Source organism: Rhinoraja longicauda, chromosome 6, assembly GCF_053455715.1.
Source record: "Rhinoraja longicauda isolate Sanriku21f chromosome 6, sRhiLon1.1, whole genome shotgun sequence".
Taxonomy (NCBI): domain Eukaryota; kingdom Metazoa; phylum Chordata; class Chondrichthyes; order Rajiformes; family Arhynchobatidae; genus Rhinoraja; species Rhinoraja longicauda.
Genome location: NC_135958.1, coordinates 66,381,858 through 66,397,692, shown reverse-complemented (window position 1 = coordinate 66,397,692; position 15,835 = coordinate 66,381,858). Strand labels below are relative to the sequence as shown.

The following is a 15,835-nucleotide window of genomic DNA, read 5'->3' as shown; positions in this document are numbered from 1 at the left end:
GTTCTTTTCTTTTCTGTCCTGTCTTCGTTGAAATCCAGAACTGCTGGCAGAGGGGGGAGGCACCAATTAGACAGAGGGCTGGGCTGCATCTTATCCTAGATCTGTTCAACATCCTGAAACCACAATGTGGCAGCGGTCTCGCCCTTCTATCTGACAATTGAGCCAACTCTCCAGATTGCTTTTGCAATATTATTCAAGGTTTTTCTTGGTCAGTGTTGCTGATATGCCTATTTTTCTCATTCATTTTTACATACTAATTTGTCAAACATTAGGCAAAATCTTAACGGCATTGTGCCTTATTTATAAGAATCAGTGCGTATTGGACCCATAAAACTGTATTTCCCTCCCACCCCAAGCACTAAATAGGCACTTTCAGCAAAGTATATGTACACTTCATAATTCACTTTGTTCATTGCCACTCTTAACAATTACTGTTGCATTACGAAATGATCAGTCCAGTGATAGTAAAATAAAACAAAGGCCTTCTGTGAATTTAGTTTGCCCAAGAGTGCTCTATGGTCGGTGAAGCTACTGTTCTGTCGTTGATGTGACAGCTAATATCTGCAGAATATGGTGGTGTGAACCAAGCCACAGTTTGTACAATTGGTCTTCAGTCATAAACTTTATTATGATATTGTATGGGAGATAATTGCTGTACAGCATAATGTTAAGTGGCTCAATGATATTCAGGTCATTAATCTGGTTCTCAGACCAGAAATTCACTTCCTTTCCAAGCTGCCTGTTTGACTGTGCACTGTGTAAGATGTTAAATCACGGGCAAGCAAAAGATGGCCCATTCTTCAGACTATTAGTTGAACTCGTGTTCCACCCACCACATTCATCAATTCCATCCTCCACGTGGGAGATCATGTCTCACAAATCTGGTTCTTTGAAGATGTGATGAAAAAGGTTGATGAGGGCAGAGTTGTAGATGTTTTCTATGTATTTCAGCAAGGCATTTAGTTTAAACTGATAAAACCAGGAAGACTTTGGGGAAGTAGAGGTGATATCATTAGGTTCAGCAGACAGATGCAAGGGTGATGTTTCCCCAGACTCCAGTGTCTGGACCAGGAATAAGACTGCCAAGGGATCGACTATTGTGGACAGAGAGAAGGGAAACGTTCATCAATGTGTAACCTTTAGAACTCTTCCCCCCCCCCCCCCCCAAGAAGACCATTTCGGTCGCTGAGTACATTAAAGGTACAGTATTTTTTTGCTATTAAGGGGATCAAGATATAAGGTCACTGCAGCTTACAGAAAGTGATCGTCTTTTCACTGAACAGCGAGGAATCAGCCTGATCCACTCCTGTGAAGAACCCGGTAGAGATTTACTGCAATGAAGGATCAGTTAGTGCTCTACTCCAGTGAGGAATTGGAGAGTGTAATGAGTGGAGTCGTACACACGTCGTAATGCAACACACATTTATTACAGTCCACTTACAGCATAGATCTGCAAGACTTCACAGTGACTAACAGCTACTCCAACTGCCCTACGTAAGCAAGCTCTTGGTAATATATATCGCATATTAGGCGGAGCAACTACTAACAAGCGCTACAATTAGTTTGTAGGAAATAACCAATCTACAGATAGTGATCGACTCCAGCGAGGAATGCAACGATTTACTGTGCTGTGGAATCCAACGGTGACTTACTCTGGTGAGGAATCAGGTAGAGGTATACTCAGTAGTGAGGGATCATGCAGCAATTCACTCTGGTGAGGAGCCAGACTGGTCTATTCTTCAGTGAGGAATCAGGCAGCAATCTTCTCTGTTGAGGAATCAGACAGTGATCAATTCTTCAAGGCTGAAGAATTAGTTTATTTCCAAAAATGGACATGACGTATTTGTGGAAATTAGATTTACTCTTCAATAATAAAGATTGAAGAATCAAGCAACAGTTTGCGTCTGAGGTGAAGAAAGGGAAACAGCAATGACTTTTAGGTGATAAAATGTGGGCAGTTGGATGGTGAATGGGCAACCAGAAAGTCGTGCAGTTTCCACCAGGAGAGAATAGGCTCCAGGTGTTAAGTTTCTCTTCAGTAACTGGTCATCCCGCAAAGTCATAGAAATCAGGCGGAGAGGTAGATTTCCAGGAGACTGCCAGCAGAATGCATCCGATAAAAGATTCCCAATGGTAGTCCAAAGTTTAGAATGGCAAACCAGACAGAAAACCCGTAGAACCGTTTCTCCAATCCATTCTCAAATTGGGGCTGCGCTCCAAATGCTGGCATAATCCATAACTGCAGAGGAAATGAAATAATGTTACTCAGCCTGTTGTGTGACCTGGGTCGGCTAATGCCAGTCAGGGCAAATGAGCAAAGTCTGATTGTTGCAGTAAAACTGAATGTGCACAAGCTAAGCACTTTAGTTTAGAGATACAGCGGAATCTGGGCCGACCAGCGATCCCCGCATATTAACACTAAGGACAATTTTTACGTTTACCTAAGCCACTCTTTGGAGTGTGGGAGGAAACCGAAGATCTCGGAGAAACCCCTCGCAGGTCACGGGGGGAACTTACAAACTCCGTACAGTAGGGTCGAACCCGGGTCTCCGGCGCTGTAACTCGCTGTAAGGCAGCAACTCTACCGCTGCGCCACCGTGCCGCCATTGGATCAAGACAGTGTAATCAAGACTGTAAGTTGAGATTGTGTGATCAGGGAATGTATGATGGCACAGCGTAAAAGTAACTGTTCAATGCATGCTGGCTTTATAATGATGATTCAGTCGGATGATGTTTGAGAACAATGCAGCTTATTTCATTTCGTGCCGTGGGGTGATAGAGAGAAATTTGCTCTGTGTCCAGGCCACATTGTGACTGCTTCTGTTACATTTGGCGGGGCACCCATAGATGGAAATTTACAATGAATCTATACCAGGCTGTACTGGTTGAAAGATGTTACAAGAGTTGAAAGATTGTTTTCAAGAGAGAGTTAGATTTAGCTCTTAGGGCTAAAGGAATCAAGGGATATGGGGAAACATCAGGAACGGGGTACTGATTTTAGATGATCTGCCATGGTCATATTGAATTGCAGTGCTGGCCGAATGGCCTACTGCACCTATTTTCAATGTTTCTCTGTTACCAGGATTGCAGGTTAATTAGAACATTTGAGAATCGGAGGCTGAGGGAAGACCTGATAGAAATATAGCACAGGCATGGATAGGGTGGACAGTCAGAACATTTTTCAGAGGATGGAAATGGCATATACTAGTGGGCATAGCTTTCAAGTCATTGGGGGACAGATTAAAGGATATGCACAGGGCAGGGTTTTTTTTACACAAGAGTATTAGGTGCCTGGAATGTGCTGCCAGCAGTCGGGGTGGAATCAGGTATAATAGTGATGTTTAAGAGGCTTTTAAATAGACAGATGATTGTGCAGGGAAAGGTGGGATATGGATCATGTGCACGAAGAAGAGTGGTGCAATTTGATATCATGGCCAACACAGACATTGTGGGCTGAGGGTCTGTTCTTGTGCTATACCGTTCCACGTTCTAAAACATTCAAAAATGCAATTACAGACTTAGCCAAAAGACATGGAACATAAGTGATAAATTGAATTGAGTCCAGTGACGTTAATAAAATCAGATATTACATTTAAGATCCCATGTGGCAGAAGCTGTCTATATAAATTGATTGGGTTAGGCAATGGCTGGATGGACTTGACTGTGTGGGTAGACCGATTCCCTAATTCACATCTCACAGCAATTTGATTGCTTGAAAGAGGTAGCATGAAAACAGGCCCTTCGGCCCACTGAGTCCACACTGACCATCGATCAAACATAGACACAAATGCTGGAATAACAGAGGGTCAGGCAGCACCTCTGGAGAAAATGGATAGGCGACGTTTCGGGTGGTGACCCTTCATCGGACCATCGATCACCCGATCACATTGGTTCTATGTTATCCCAAATTCTCATCCACTCCCTACACATTTGACATCATTTTTGCAGAGACAAACCCACTCATCTTTGAGATGTGGGAGGAAACCCAAGCACCCAGAGGAAGCCCATGCAGTCACAAATAGAATGTATAAACTTCACACAGTCGGCACCCAAGGTCACGATCGAACCCAGGTCTTTCTGCTGTGAGGAAGCAGCTCTATAATGCTGCACCCCTGTGCCATTGGGCACATGTGGATAGAACTTGCATTTCACAACTTCAGGTGGATGGCACTAGAATATGGTTACTGTGCTTTGGAGGTAAACTCGGAAGTCACTTTGTGCACAGAACAATCCCATAAACACCAGGACGTTGGTTTTAACTTCGCCTGTGAGAATATGGTGATACTTATTTCAACGCCCAGTTTTATCTTCATATATATAATTTTCTTTAGTGGAAAGTAAAATGATTTGGCTAAAGAAGGGCACAAAATGCTGGACTAACTCAGCAGGTCCGACAGCATCCCTGGAACATGGATAGATGATGTACCGGGTCAGAACCCTTCTGATCTAAACAGGGGTAAGTGCTGGCCAAGACTGTTGAGGGAGCCATTCCCTTCAAAGTAATGCAACTGGATTTTTACGCACAGTCAGGAGACCAGTTAAAGGCAGCACTTAAAGGGGAACCTATGGGGAGCATGCCAGAAATGAGGACAGGAGATCAGACTAACTTACGATAAGGTTGGACATGATCATAAACATCGAGATATCCTTCAGGAATTTTCGCTTCCAGTTGAGCGTGTTGGTGAATTGTGGAGCTGGGGGAGAGAGTTTTCTGTAGTTTATGTCAGATGAGCCATCTGGTGGGTCATCTGTGTCATTCTGCTCAGCAGACACATCCGCCTGTTCATTTACAGTTGCTTCCGTGGGTTCTTGGAACATTCCTGAGGACAGAGATTCTTGCTCCTTGAGGTTCTGAAGGTTGATGGTGGAATCTTTACCACAAGCCCCGACAAAGCTTAAGCAAAGCTCCTCCGGAGCGCTCTGTCGGTGCAAGCCCTCAATGATGAAGAGGTTTTGTAGCACGTGTTCGATGATTATGAATAAGGAGTAGACAAGGTTGAGGAGATCCATGGACCGCAAGGGATGGGTGGACACAATGGCCACGATGGAGAAGTACGAGATGCACAGCTGTCCGAGCGCAGCGACCTGCAGCAAAACCACGTCCAGGCTACGGCTTGGGTTCTCCCTGCAGTCGACCTCTCTCTCTTCCCACCTGTGGACAGCTAATGCAGACAGAGAGCAGAGAGACATGATGGAGAGCAAGACGATGTGGAAACTGTAGAACTGGATGAAGGGGGTGGGCTGCGTGGGATCCCCGGAAACCTCAATCTGATACAGGATGAAGATAAACAAACCGATGGTTATCGCCACTGCACCTAGCAGAGGTCCCAGAACAAGCCCGTAACCTCTGAACCTGTGGCTTGTATGTGCTCCATGGTGGTTGATGGTCCTTCCGACGTTGGTCCACACGATGTAGAGCATAGTAGAGGAAATGAGGCAATACTCTATGGAAAAGGGGTACATGATAACAATGCCCCTCTGAAAAATGGTGCAGAGCTCCCCCTGGCACTGGAAATCCGAGATATTCTTGTTACCTGCAGAGACAAAGTGCATGTGCCGAGCATTATGAAATGTTGTTATTACTTTCATCATGCAAAGACAATGCGAAGCAAAAACACAGACCCGTCCCGTTCACTGATGCGCACACTCGATCTGTCCCATGCGGTGATCCATACACTGATCAGTCCACTGTGGTTGACAGAACCATTGGTGGTTATGAGTTGGTAGGAGCAGTGTGATAGAACTGGCTCAGTGGCGCCACAACATCTCGCTTAATGTCAACAAGATCAGGGAAGCGATTATTAACTTCAGAAAGGGGAAATCGGGAGACCGTGGTGGAGAGAGTTAGCACCCCATTCCCAGGCATTAATATCTCAGATGACCTGTCCTGACCCCAGCATACAGATGCAATAGTGAAGTAGGTTTGCAATACCTCTATTTTCTTCAGTTTATAGAGATTTGGCATATCACGATTACCAACCTTTAGAGAAACACTGTTGGAAATATCATGACTGGTTGCATCTTGGCCTAGTACAGCATTTCCAACACACAGGAACGCAAGATGCAAAGAGTGGTGAAGTCAGCCTGGTTCTATCACAGGCACACCCCTCTCCTCCATTGAAAGCATCTATATGAGACGCTGCCTCAAGAAGGCGGCACCTATCATCAAGGACCCCGTCATCCGGGCCATGCTCTCCTCTCACTGCTACTGTCGGGTAGGATGCACAGATGCTGAAGTCCCACACAGACAAGTTCAGGAACAGCTACTTTTCTCCAATCATCAGGTTCACCCCAACCCTTCCTCGGCAACAGAACGCAACAGCCCACTTCTTGCGTTAGTCCGGACTTTTGTTTTTTTCCAATTGCAGTCAACATTATTTTAGAATTTTGCGTTTAATTTATCTATATTTGGTTTTGTGTATCTGTCAATCCATATGCTTGTGATACTGCTGAATTTTTTTGCATCATCCCGTGCGCATTGTCCCGTACACTGACCCATCCCGTACACTGGTCCATCCCGTACACTGGCCCGTCTTGTACACTGACCCGTCCCATGTACACTTGCCCGTCCCGTACACTGGCTCGTCCCGTACACTGGCCCGTCTTGTACACTGACCCGTCTTGTACACTGGCCCGTCTTGTACACTGGCCCGTCCCGTACACTGGCTCGTCCCGTACACTGGCCCGTCTTGTACACTGACCCGTCTTGTACACTGACCCGTCTTGTACACTGACCCGTCTTGTACACTGGCCGTTCCCGTACACTGGCCCGTCCCGTACACTGCCCGTCCTGTACACTGGCCCGTCTTGTACACTGACCCGTCCCATGTACACTTGCCCGTCCCGTACACTGGCCTGTCCCGTACACTGCCCGTCCCGTACACTGGCCCGTCTTCTACACTGACCCGTCCCATGTACACTTGCCCCGTCCCGTACACCGGCCCGTCCCGTACACCGGCCCGTCCCATACACCAGCCCGTCCCGTACACCGGCCCGTCCCGTACACTGGCCCGTCTTGTACACTGGCCCGTCCCGTACACTGGCCCGCCCCGTACACTGGCCCGCCCCGTACACTGGCCCGTCCCGTACACTGGCCCGTCTTGTACACTGGCCCGTCCCGTACACTGGCCCATCTTGTACACTGGCCCGTCCCGTACACTGACCCGTCCCATGTACACTGGCCCGTCCCATGTACACTGGCCCGTCCCGTACACTGGCCCGTCCCGTACACTGGCCCGTCTTGTACACTGGCCCGTCTTGTACACTGGCCCGTCTTGTACACTGGCCCGTGCCTACCTGCTGATTAATTCCAACTAGTACAATCTTGGTTACACTTGATCCTGGTCTTCCCACACACAGAAACACAGTCTTCTCATTAGTATCATCAAAGCGATACATTCCCGGCCATAGTAGAAGGCAAATGCTTTTGACTGGCAGCTGGGCTGGTGTTTATTGACAATGTAGCCTGGTTGGTAAACAGCCGTCAGAGTTGCTGGTGATCTTGCTCTACACTGGGGTGAGTACTCTGAGCTTGCTGTGGTCCGGAACTTTAATTATCAATTCCACTCCGAGTCTAACCTATGGGTCTCTGGCGCCTCACTCTGCCTGAACAAGCCCACTGTATGATCAAGCAGCTGCACCACATCTTGACTAAGCACACTACAACCCTTGGGACTCCACACTGAACTCAATGATAGTCTTTTCCACTTTATATCAGACTATCCTGCTAGACCACCAATCTTAAACATCAAAAGACACAAAGTGCCGGAGTAACTCAGCAGGTCAGGCAGCATCTCTGGAGAACATAGATAGGTGGTGTTTCAAGTCGGGGCCCAGTCTAAAGAGGGGTACTGACCCAGAAATGTCACCAATCCATGTTTTCCAGAGATGCTGCCAGACCCGCTGAGTTACTGCAGCACTGTGTCCTTTCGTGTAAACCACAACCTGAAACCTACTGAGCAGTTCCAATATCTGCAGTTTTACTTTGTCAGATGTAAGAAACTTTGAGGCTTTCTAGAGGTGTGAAGGCCTTACATAACTGCCTTCAGAGTGTGAATCCAGATTCAGTGCCTGTGTCACTGTGAACTATGGAGTGAAGACATGAACTGAAGCAACTCTTTTCATCATCCCCCCTGAAACAGAGCATTGGGATTTAAAATCTGCACCTTTCACATGAGCTCCCGACTGGGTAACATAATAAGTAAGCGGAAGATTATTTGCGCTTTTCTGCAATAAAACCCAAGCTGTGAAGGAAGGGGTGGGTGTACATAGGGAAAGGTGCTGCCTTGCAACATGATTTGGTACCTCTGAGCTGTGAGCTGCTCCCATTGAGCATGGCCCGCTGTTCAACCTCTAATTCCTTGTGAACAGAGTCGTCGGTGACTGCAGTCATCCACATTACTAGGTTGGTGGCCAAGGTCAGCATCAGTCCACACCTAGGCAGGAGAGGGAAGGCAAGACAGAGACTGTACACATTGTAAGAATTTACAAAGGCACCTGCAACCTTTTGTTAGCTGAAGGCTGAGAGCACTGCAGAATGGTGCATGAATACCTGGGATTGTCAGGTAATCTCACCAACACTTGCATCAGATGGCAGAAAGTTCATATGGGCACTTACAGAAAAATGGTAGAAGTGTACTTTACTGTAACAAAGCTGTGTACAAGCTTCCAAAACCCAATCCCATGCATGTTAATATGTTACTGACAATTGATTTTAATTCAATACTTTTTAGTTTGATACCTTCTAAACTAGGTGTAGTTCACTGTAGATGACCTTGAATGGATATTGGTGGCCAAGGACTGAAGTCCCAGAGTGAAGAGGGAATCCTCCCCTGGGAACCTGGTGATACATTCAAGAACTTTTGCATGGATTCAGAAGATGTGGATGATGTACAGCTAATATTCTGGGAATAATTTGAGATCAAAAAGGAGATGATTTTGGATCTCATGAAAAATATTAAAGTGGATAAATCCCCAGGTCTGGAGATCTATCCAGGTTGTTAAGAGAGGCAAGAGAAGAGATTTCAGATCTAGGTAGGATCTAGCAAAGGGTGGGTGCCTGGAACACACTGCTTCGGGTAGTTGAAGCAATACAAAAATGGAATTTAAGAGGCAGAGGAGATTAACTTGGCATTGAGTTCGACATGAATGAGTGAATGAATGAATAAGTTTATTGGCCAAGTATGTGCATATACAAGGAATGTGCCTTGGTGCTCCGCTCAAAAATGACAACACAAACATACAGTTAACAATTAAGAATAAAGCATAAACACATCAAAACGATAAGGATACAACATTACGGTCTAAACATGTGGGTGAAAATAAACCAGAACGAAAAAGAGACTACAGACTTTGGTTATTGAGTAGAACTACTACTCGTGGAAAACGACATGAACTTTATTGGCTGAAGGGTCTGTTCCTGAGCTGCATTGTATACATTGTATAACAACTGTCATGAAAGGAATTATCTGCAAGTGACAGTTATTAACCAATGCTTAGCATCACTAGTTGAACCTAGATAAACTCAGAGGAAGTATTGCACTGCTCCAGGCCCAGGTCTATGTTAACCTGCTTGGACTGCCTGTCTTCCCTTGAAATATTAATCATCAATGACAAGTTGTTCCGACCTACCTAGTGGCATGTCGGTGCACGTGGAGGCAGTCTCTTGAGTGAAACCATAACAAGAATGTCTGAAAGCAATAAGAGATAATTGAAAAGTTCATATTCCCAGTCGACCTTTAGAGTCACATTGAACAAATTGATAATTTTTTCTTTAACTTCTCAAGATTGACCCTGATCTTTCCATGACTGTGGCAAGCTTCAGATTCCTGCTTTACACAGAGGTGCTGAATTGGATGATAAGAGAGATGGGATTGAGATTAGTTGTCTTGGGGGGGGGCAGAAAACGAACCTTTACTTTACTGCCATGTGTGCACATCTTCTCTGTGCCGAGGATGGTGCCCCCTTTGGACTGAGATGGAATGTGCACCTGGCGTCCCAGCGAATGGATCACAAGGTTGTGGGCTCGCTCCCACCTAGAATGTGTCCACTCAGACATTGGTGAGAACATCGTCAGATTATTGAATTGGATTCACACTCAGGGCTGGTGTATTCACTCTCTTGGCACTCGGGTGTTTCAGGGGTTGGGAACATCAGGAGACGGCAGTGAGTTATAATGTTCACATTAAACCCCCTTCTAGTTATTCAGGTATGTTTAGAAGAGATTGGGTATCCTTGCCCTGCCTGGCCTCTGCTTGACTTCAGTCGCGGCAATGTGGTTGACTCTCAGCCAGCCCCCAAAGCAGCCCACAGGTCTCCCAGTTCTGGGCCATCTGGGATGGGCAATGAATGCTGGTCATTAGTCAGACAATTGTGTCTCCACGGAATGCTGCCTGGATTATGAGGTGGTTGGACAAACTTTTTTTTCTCTCTGGAGTGTTGGATGTTAAGGGGCGACTTGATAGAGGTATATTTACAAGTATGTTGCCAGGACTCGAGGGCCTGGGTTATAGGGAGAGGTTAAGCAGGCTCGGATTTGATTCCTTAGAGTGCATGAGGATGAGGGGTTATGTTATAGAGGTGGATAAGTTCATGAGGGAAATATTTAGAGTAAATGCACAGACTACTTTACTCAGCTTAGGGGAATCAAGAACCAGAGGTCAAAAGTTTAAGAGGAGAGAGAAGAAAGATTTAATAGGAACCTGAAGGGCAACTTTGTCATAGAAAGGGTGGTACGTATATGGAACGAGCTGCCACAGGAGTTAGTTGAGTCAGGTACTGTCACTACATTTAAAAGACATTTGGACAGGAACATCAATAGGAAAGGTGTAAAAAGGATATGGGCCATACACAGGCAGATGGACGTGTAGATAGGGCATCTTTGTCGGAGTGGGCTTGTTGGACCAAAGGGCCTATTTCTATTCTGTAAGACTCTATATAACTGGAAGTATTACAATGACTGAAGTGCCAGAGGTCTCACCTGAGTGCTGATGAAGATCGCCTCTACAATGGGGTAAACAACCTTCACAGTGCTGGCACCTCCTTTGTTCTGAAGGTAGTATCCCACCTTGAAAGCATCAAGCAGAACAGTACAGACTCCAAACAGCAGCACCGCCCCTGAAGTCAAACACAGAACATGACGTTATTTGGAGCAAAGCGGAAGATGCTACAAATCAAAAACAAAATCAGAAAATGCTGAAGCATTCAGCAGGTCAGGCAGCTGTGTGGGGGAGAGAACCAGTGATAACATAGCATATAGTTAGGCAAGCAGAATATTCTGCTCACAAAGTGAATATGAGTGAGATCCAAATATTTCCTCCTGAGGAAGCCATTTAATTGATGGACTGCTGACTGTGTGATTGAAAGGAAACTATATTGTTCAGGTTGGTTTTCCATTGGACAGATGGGTCGAGAGGTTTGATTTGTTTATCTTCAATCTTCATACCCTCACTATGTCATTGAACAGCTGATACAGCCTCTTTGAATTATTGAACTGCAGCTGCCAATTTGGGCAAAATAAGATAGACAATAGACAATAGGTGCAGGCGGAGGCCATTCGGCCCTTCGGCCATTCAATGTGATCATGGCTGATCATTCTCAATCAGTACCCCGTTCCTGCCTTCTCCCCATCCCCCCTGACTCCGCTATCCTTAAGAGCTCTATCCAGCTCTCTCTTGAATGCATTCAGAGAATTGGCCTCCACTGCCTTCGGAGGCAGAGAATTCCACAGATTCACAACTCTCTGACTGAAAATGTTTTTCCTCATCTCAGTTCTAAATGGCCTACCCCTTATTCTTAAACTGTGGCCCCTGGTTCTGGACTCCCCCAACATTGGGAACATGTTTCCTGCCTCTAACGTGTCCAACCCCTTAATAATCTAATACGTTTCGATAAGATCTCCTCTCATCCTTCTAAATTCCAGTGTATACAAGCCTAGTCGCTCTAGTCTTTCAACATGTGACAGTCCCGCCATTCCGGGAATTAACCTAGTAAACCTACGCTGCACGCCCTCAATAGCAAGAATATCCTTCCTCAAATTTGGAGACCAAAACTGCACACAGTACTCCAGGTGCGGTCTCACTAGGGCCCTGTACAACTGCAGAAGGACCTCTTTGCTCCTATACTCAACTCCTCTTGTTATGAAGGCCAACATTCCATTGGCTTTCTTCACTGCCTGTTGTACCTGCATGCTTCCTTTCAGTGACTGATGCACTAGGACACCCAGATCTCGTTGTACGTCTCCTGTTCCTAACTTGACACCATTCAGATAATAATCTGCCTTCCTATTGGTACCACCAAAGTGGATAACCTCACACTTATCCACATTAAACTGCATCTGCCATGCATCCGCCCACTCACACAACCTGTCCAAGTCACCCTGCAACCTCATAGCATCTTCCTCACAGTTCACACTGCCACCTAGCTTTGTATCATCTGCAAATTTGCTAATGGTACTTTTAATCCCTTCATCCAAGTCCCACAAATCGCATCGAGTCAAACAATAACAAGTGTTGATGATTTTGCCCAGACCGCTCTTCTCTTCCGACCTCACCACGAGATCTTTTGCATCGACTGGAGGACCAACGGATTTCAGTTCCACGGCTCATTTGAAGCTGGCGCCTCCAGCAGTGGACGCTCGCTGGGAGTAATAGCCCAGGTTGTGCGTTGGAAGTAGAAATAAACGTTCGGGCTAAACGGAGAGAGCCAGAGATTGATCTATTCACAAAATGCTGGAGTAACTCAGCAGGTCAGGCAGCATCTCGGGAGAGAAGGAATGGGTGACGTTTCGGGTCGAGACCCTTCTTCAGACTGATGTCGGGGGTGGGACAAAGGAAGGATATAGGTGGAGACAGGAAGATAGAGGGAGATCTGGGAAGGAGGAGGGGAAGGGAGGGACAGAGGAGCTATCTGAAGTTGGAGAAGTCGACGTTCATACCACCGGGCCGCAAACTGCCCAGGCGAAATATGAGGTGCTGCTCCTCCAATTTCCGGCGGGCCTCACTATGGCACTGGAGGAGGCCCATGACAGAGAGGTCAGACTGGGAAAGGGAGGGGGAGTTAAAGTGCTGGGCCACCAGGAGATCAGTTGCGTTAATGCGGACTGAGCGCAGGTGTTCAGCGAAGCGATCGCCGAGCCTGCGCTTGGTTTCGCCAATATAAATAAGTTGACATCTAGAGCAGCGGATGCAATAGATGAGGTTGGAGGAGGTGCAGGTGAACCTCTGTCTCACCTGGAAAGACTGTTTGGGTCCTTTGATGGAGTTGAGGGGGGAGGTAAAGGGACAGGTGTTGCATCTCGTGCGGTTGCAAGGGAAAGTGCCCGGGGTTAGGGTGGTTTGGGTAGGAAGGGACGAGTGGACCAGGGAGTTGCGGAGGGAACGGTCTCTGCGGAACGCAGAGAGGGGATGGGAAGATATGGCCAGTGGTGGGGTCCTGTTGTAGGTGACGGAAATGTTGGTGGATGATATGTTGGATCCGCTGGCTGGTGGGGTGGAAGGTGAGAACGAGGGGGATCCTGTCCTTGTTGCGAGTGGGGGGAGGGGGAGCAAGAGCGGAGCTGCGGGATGTAGAAGAGACCCTAGTGAGAGCCTCATCTATAATGGAGGAGGGGAAGCCCCGTTTTCTGAAAAACGAGATTGATCACCTTCCACAGGTTACCGAGTTACTGGTTGAGGACAGGCATTGAGTGCATCTTTGCAAGCCAGCACAGCCACTCATTCGGACTTGAGGACAGGACAAAGATGAAGACTACTCCTGAACAAACTACCATCTTAGTGCCTGCAACAACCATCCCAATCCGGACGCAGCCAATCAGCCTCTCGGAATAAAAAGGAAATTAAAATTGTTTCATTGGAACAAAAACAACTTCAAATAGTGGTTAGTGGAGAGGACCAGCCAATGTTTCACCGTGAAGATCATTTATCAGAACCGGGGAAGACAGATCTTTTTTTTTCTGCTTTCTCTCGTTCTCAGTTTCGTTTTAGTTTAATTTAGTTTAGAGATACAGCGCGGAAACAGGCCCTTCGGCCCACCGGGTCCCGCACATTAACGCAATGCTACACATACTAGGGACAATTTACAATTCTACCAAAGCCAATTGCCCTACAAACCTGTTGGTCTTTGTAGTAAACCGGAGCAACCGGAGAAAACCCACGCCGTCACGGGGAAAGCGTGCAGACTGCACCCGAAGTTTGGATCGGACCCGGGTCTATGGCGCTGTTAGGCAGCATCTCCACCGCTGCGCCACTGTGCCGCACAACGGTTCTTACAAAGGGCACATGGCTTGAAACAATCCCATTCCCTCCAGAGCTCACGCTGGGTCTTTTGAAGCAAATAACCCCATGGTCTTGTTACCGTAGCTCAGGTCTTCACTCCTCTGCCCAGGTCACACCTTGACAAAGGTAGGGCAACCCCGCTGGGTAAACGGATGGATGGGAAGTGGGGAACAAACTGGGAGACAGGACAGTGGGAGAACTGGAGGGGGGAAGGAAAAGGCGGAACGTTGGAATGGAGAGAGCAGGTTGGCGAGAACAGAGCAGGAGAGGGAGCATTCACTCTCCCTCATCCCCATAGGATGCGAGGTGGACAGATCCTCCTCAACCAGAGCCCCTCAATGCCGTGGCTTATTGATAATCAATTAATTGAAGGAACTCCCCATGCACAGAGTAAAGGCTGCAGGAAGGGTGTGGTTGTGATGGAGAGAGAGAGGGAGCCGAGCAGATGAGATTCACCGGGATGCCTGCATTGAATGACTTTACTTTGGGGAGAGATCACATGGGCTGGGCTTACTTTTCCTGGTGCGAAGATGGCGGGGGGGGGGGGGGGGGGGCGGGGGTGACAATATAACATTATGAGAGGTACAGTTAAGATCGATAATCAGAATCCCCACTCCCCGTGTACGGGTGTCAAAAACAAGAGGGCACGGGTTTAATGTGAGAGGGCGGAGTTTTAAAGGGGATCTGAGGGGTAAGTATTTTATTCACAAAATGCTGGAGTAACTCAGCAGGTCAGGCAGCATCTCGGGAGAGAAGGAATGGGTGACGTTTCGGGTCGAGACCCTTCTTCAGACTGATGTCAGGGGGGCGGGACAAAGGAAGGATATAGGTGGAGACTGGAAGATAGATGGAGATCTGGGGAGGGGGAGGAGAAGAGAGGGACAGAGGAACTATCTAAAGTTGGAGAAGTCGATGTTCATACCGCTGGGCTGCAAGCTGCCCAGGCGAAATATGAGGGTAAGTATTGTGTTTGAACAGACAGCGGTTGGCATCTGGACTCGCTTCCAGAGGAGGTGCTGGAATCAGATACAACCACTAAGATTGAGAGGCATTTAGACAAAGATTTAAACGGGGAAATGAAAGCAGGATAAGCAGCTAGTTCAGGCAAATGGGATTAGTGTAGGCGAGCAGAAAGGACGCGGTGGGCCGAAGGGCCGTGTTGGCTGTTGTGGATGGATACACCACTGACCTCTGAGCCAGATGGCACCGGCGTGCAGGTCTCGGTGAAGGACGGTGCGGGCGGCCATCCTGTGGAAGGTCATCCAGCCCACGGCCAGAGCGCTCAGGGCCATGAGCAGGAGCAGCACGTTGGTGCCCGGCACGGCCGCTTGGTTGAAGATGGAGCTGAGGACCAGAGCAGCTCCTAGGAAGAGGATGTTCACAGCCAGGAGACCGGACAGCAGCTGCCCGCGTTTCTCCCCTGGCCCCTCACTGGGACCCTCGGCACTGGGACCCTCGGCACTGGCACCCTCGGCACTGGGATCCTCGGCGCTGGCCGCTCCCGCACCCTCCAGCGGCAGTTTCTCCGGCCCGCTCGCCTCCACCTTGTCCGCCTCCTCCAT

The 15,835-nt window shown here is 47.7% G+C and overlaps 1 protein-coding gene across 1 annotated transcript; it reads right to left on the bottom strand.

Moving 5' to 3' along the window:
- Positions 1-2,068: 2,068 nt before the first annotated feature.
- On the bottom strand, positions 2,069-15,835 carry LOC144594742 (proton channel OTOP3-like). The gene is made up of 7 exons (XM_078401585.1): positions 15,463-15,835; positions 10,979-11,115; positions 9,631-9,689; positions 8,305-8,435; positions 7,397-7,465; positions 4,612-5,534; positions 2,069-2,239 (listed from the first exon to the last, which is right to left on the bottom strand). Exons 1-7 carry the CDS (start codon positions 15,833-15,835, stop codon positions 2,069-2,071), a joined length of 1,863 nt encoding a protein of 620 aa, XP_078257711.1.

Bases quoted from the DNA above. Each gene is read 5' to 3' on its own strand.
- LOC144594742 (XM_078401585.1), bottom strand. From the start codon at position 15,835: ATGGAGGAGGCGGACAAGGTGGAGGCGAGCGGGCCGGAGAAACTGCCG. The intron at 9,690-10,978 runs GTGAGACCTCTG...TATTGCTTTCAG, and splicing joins CGATCTTCATCAGCACTCAG to ACATTCTTGTTATGGTTTCA. The intron at 8,436-9,630 runs GTAGGTCGGAAC...TCTCCTGCCTAG, and splicing joins GTGCACCGACATGCCACTAG to GTGTGGACTGATGCTGACCT.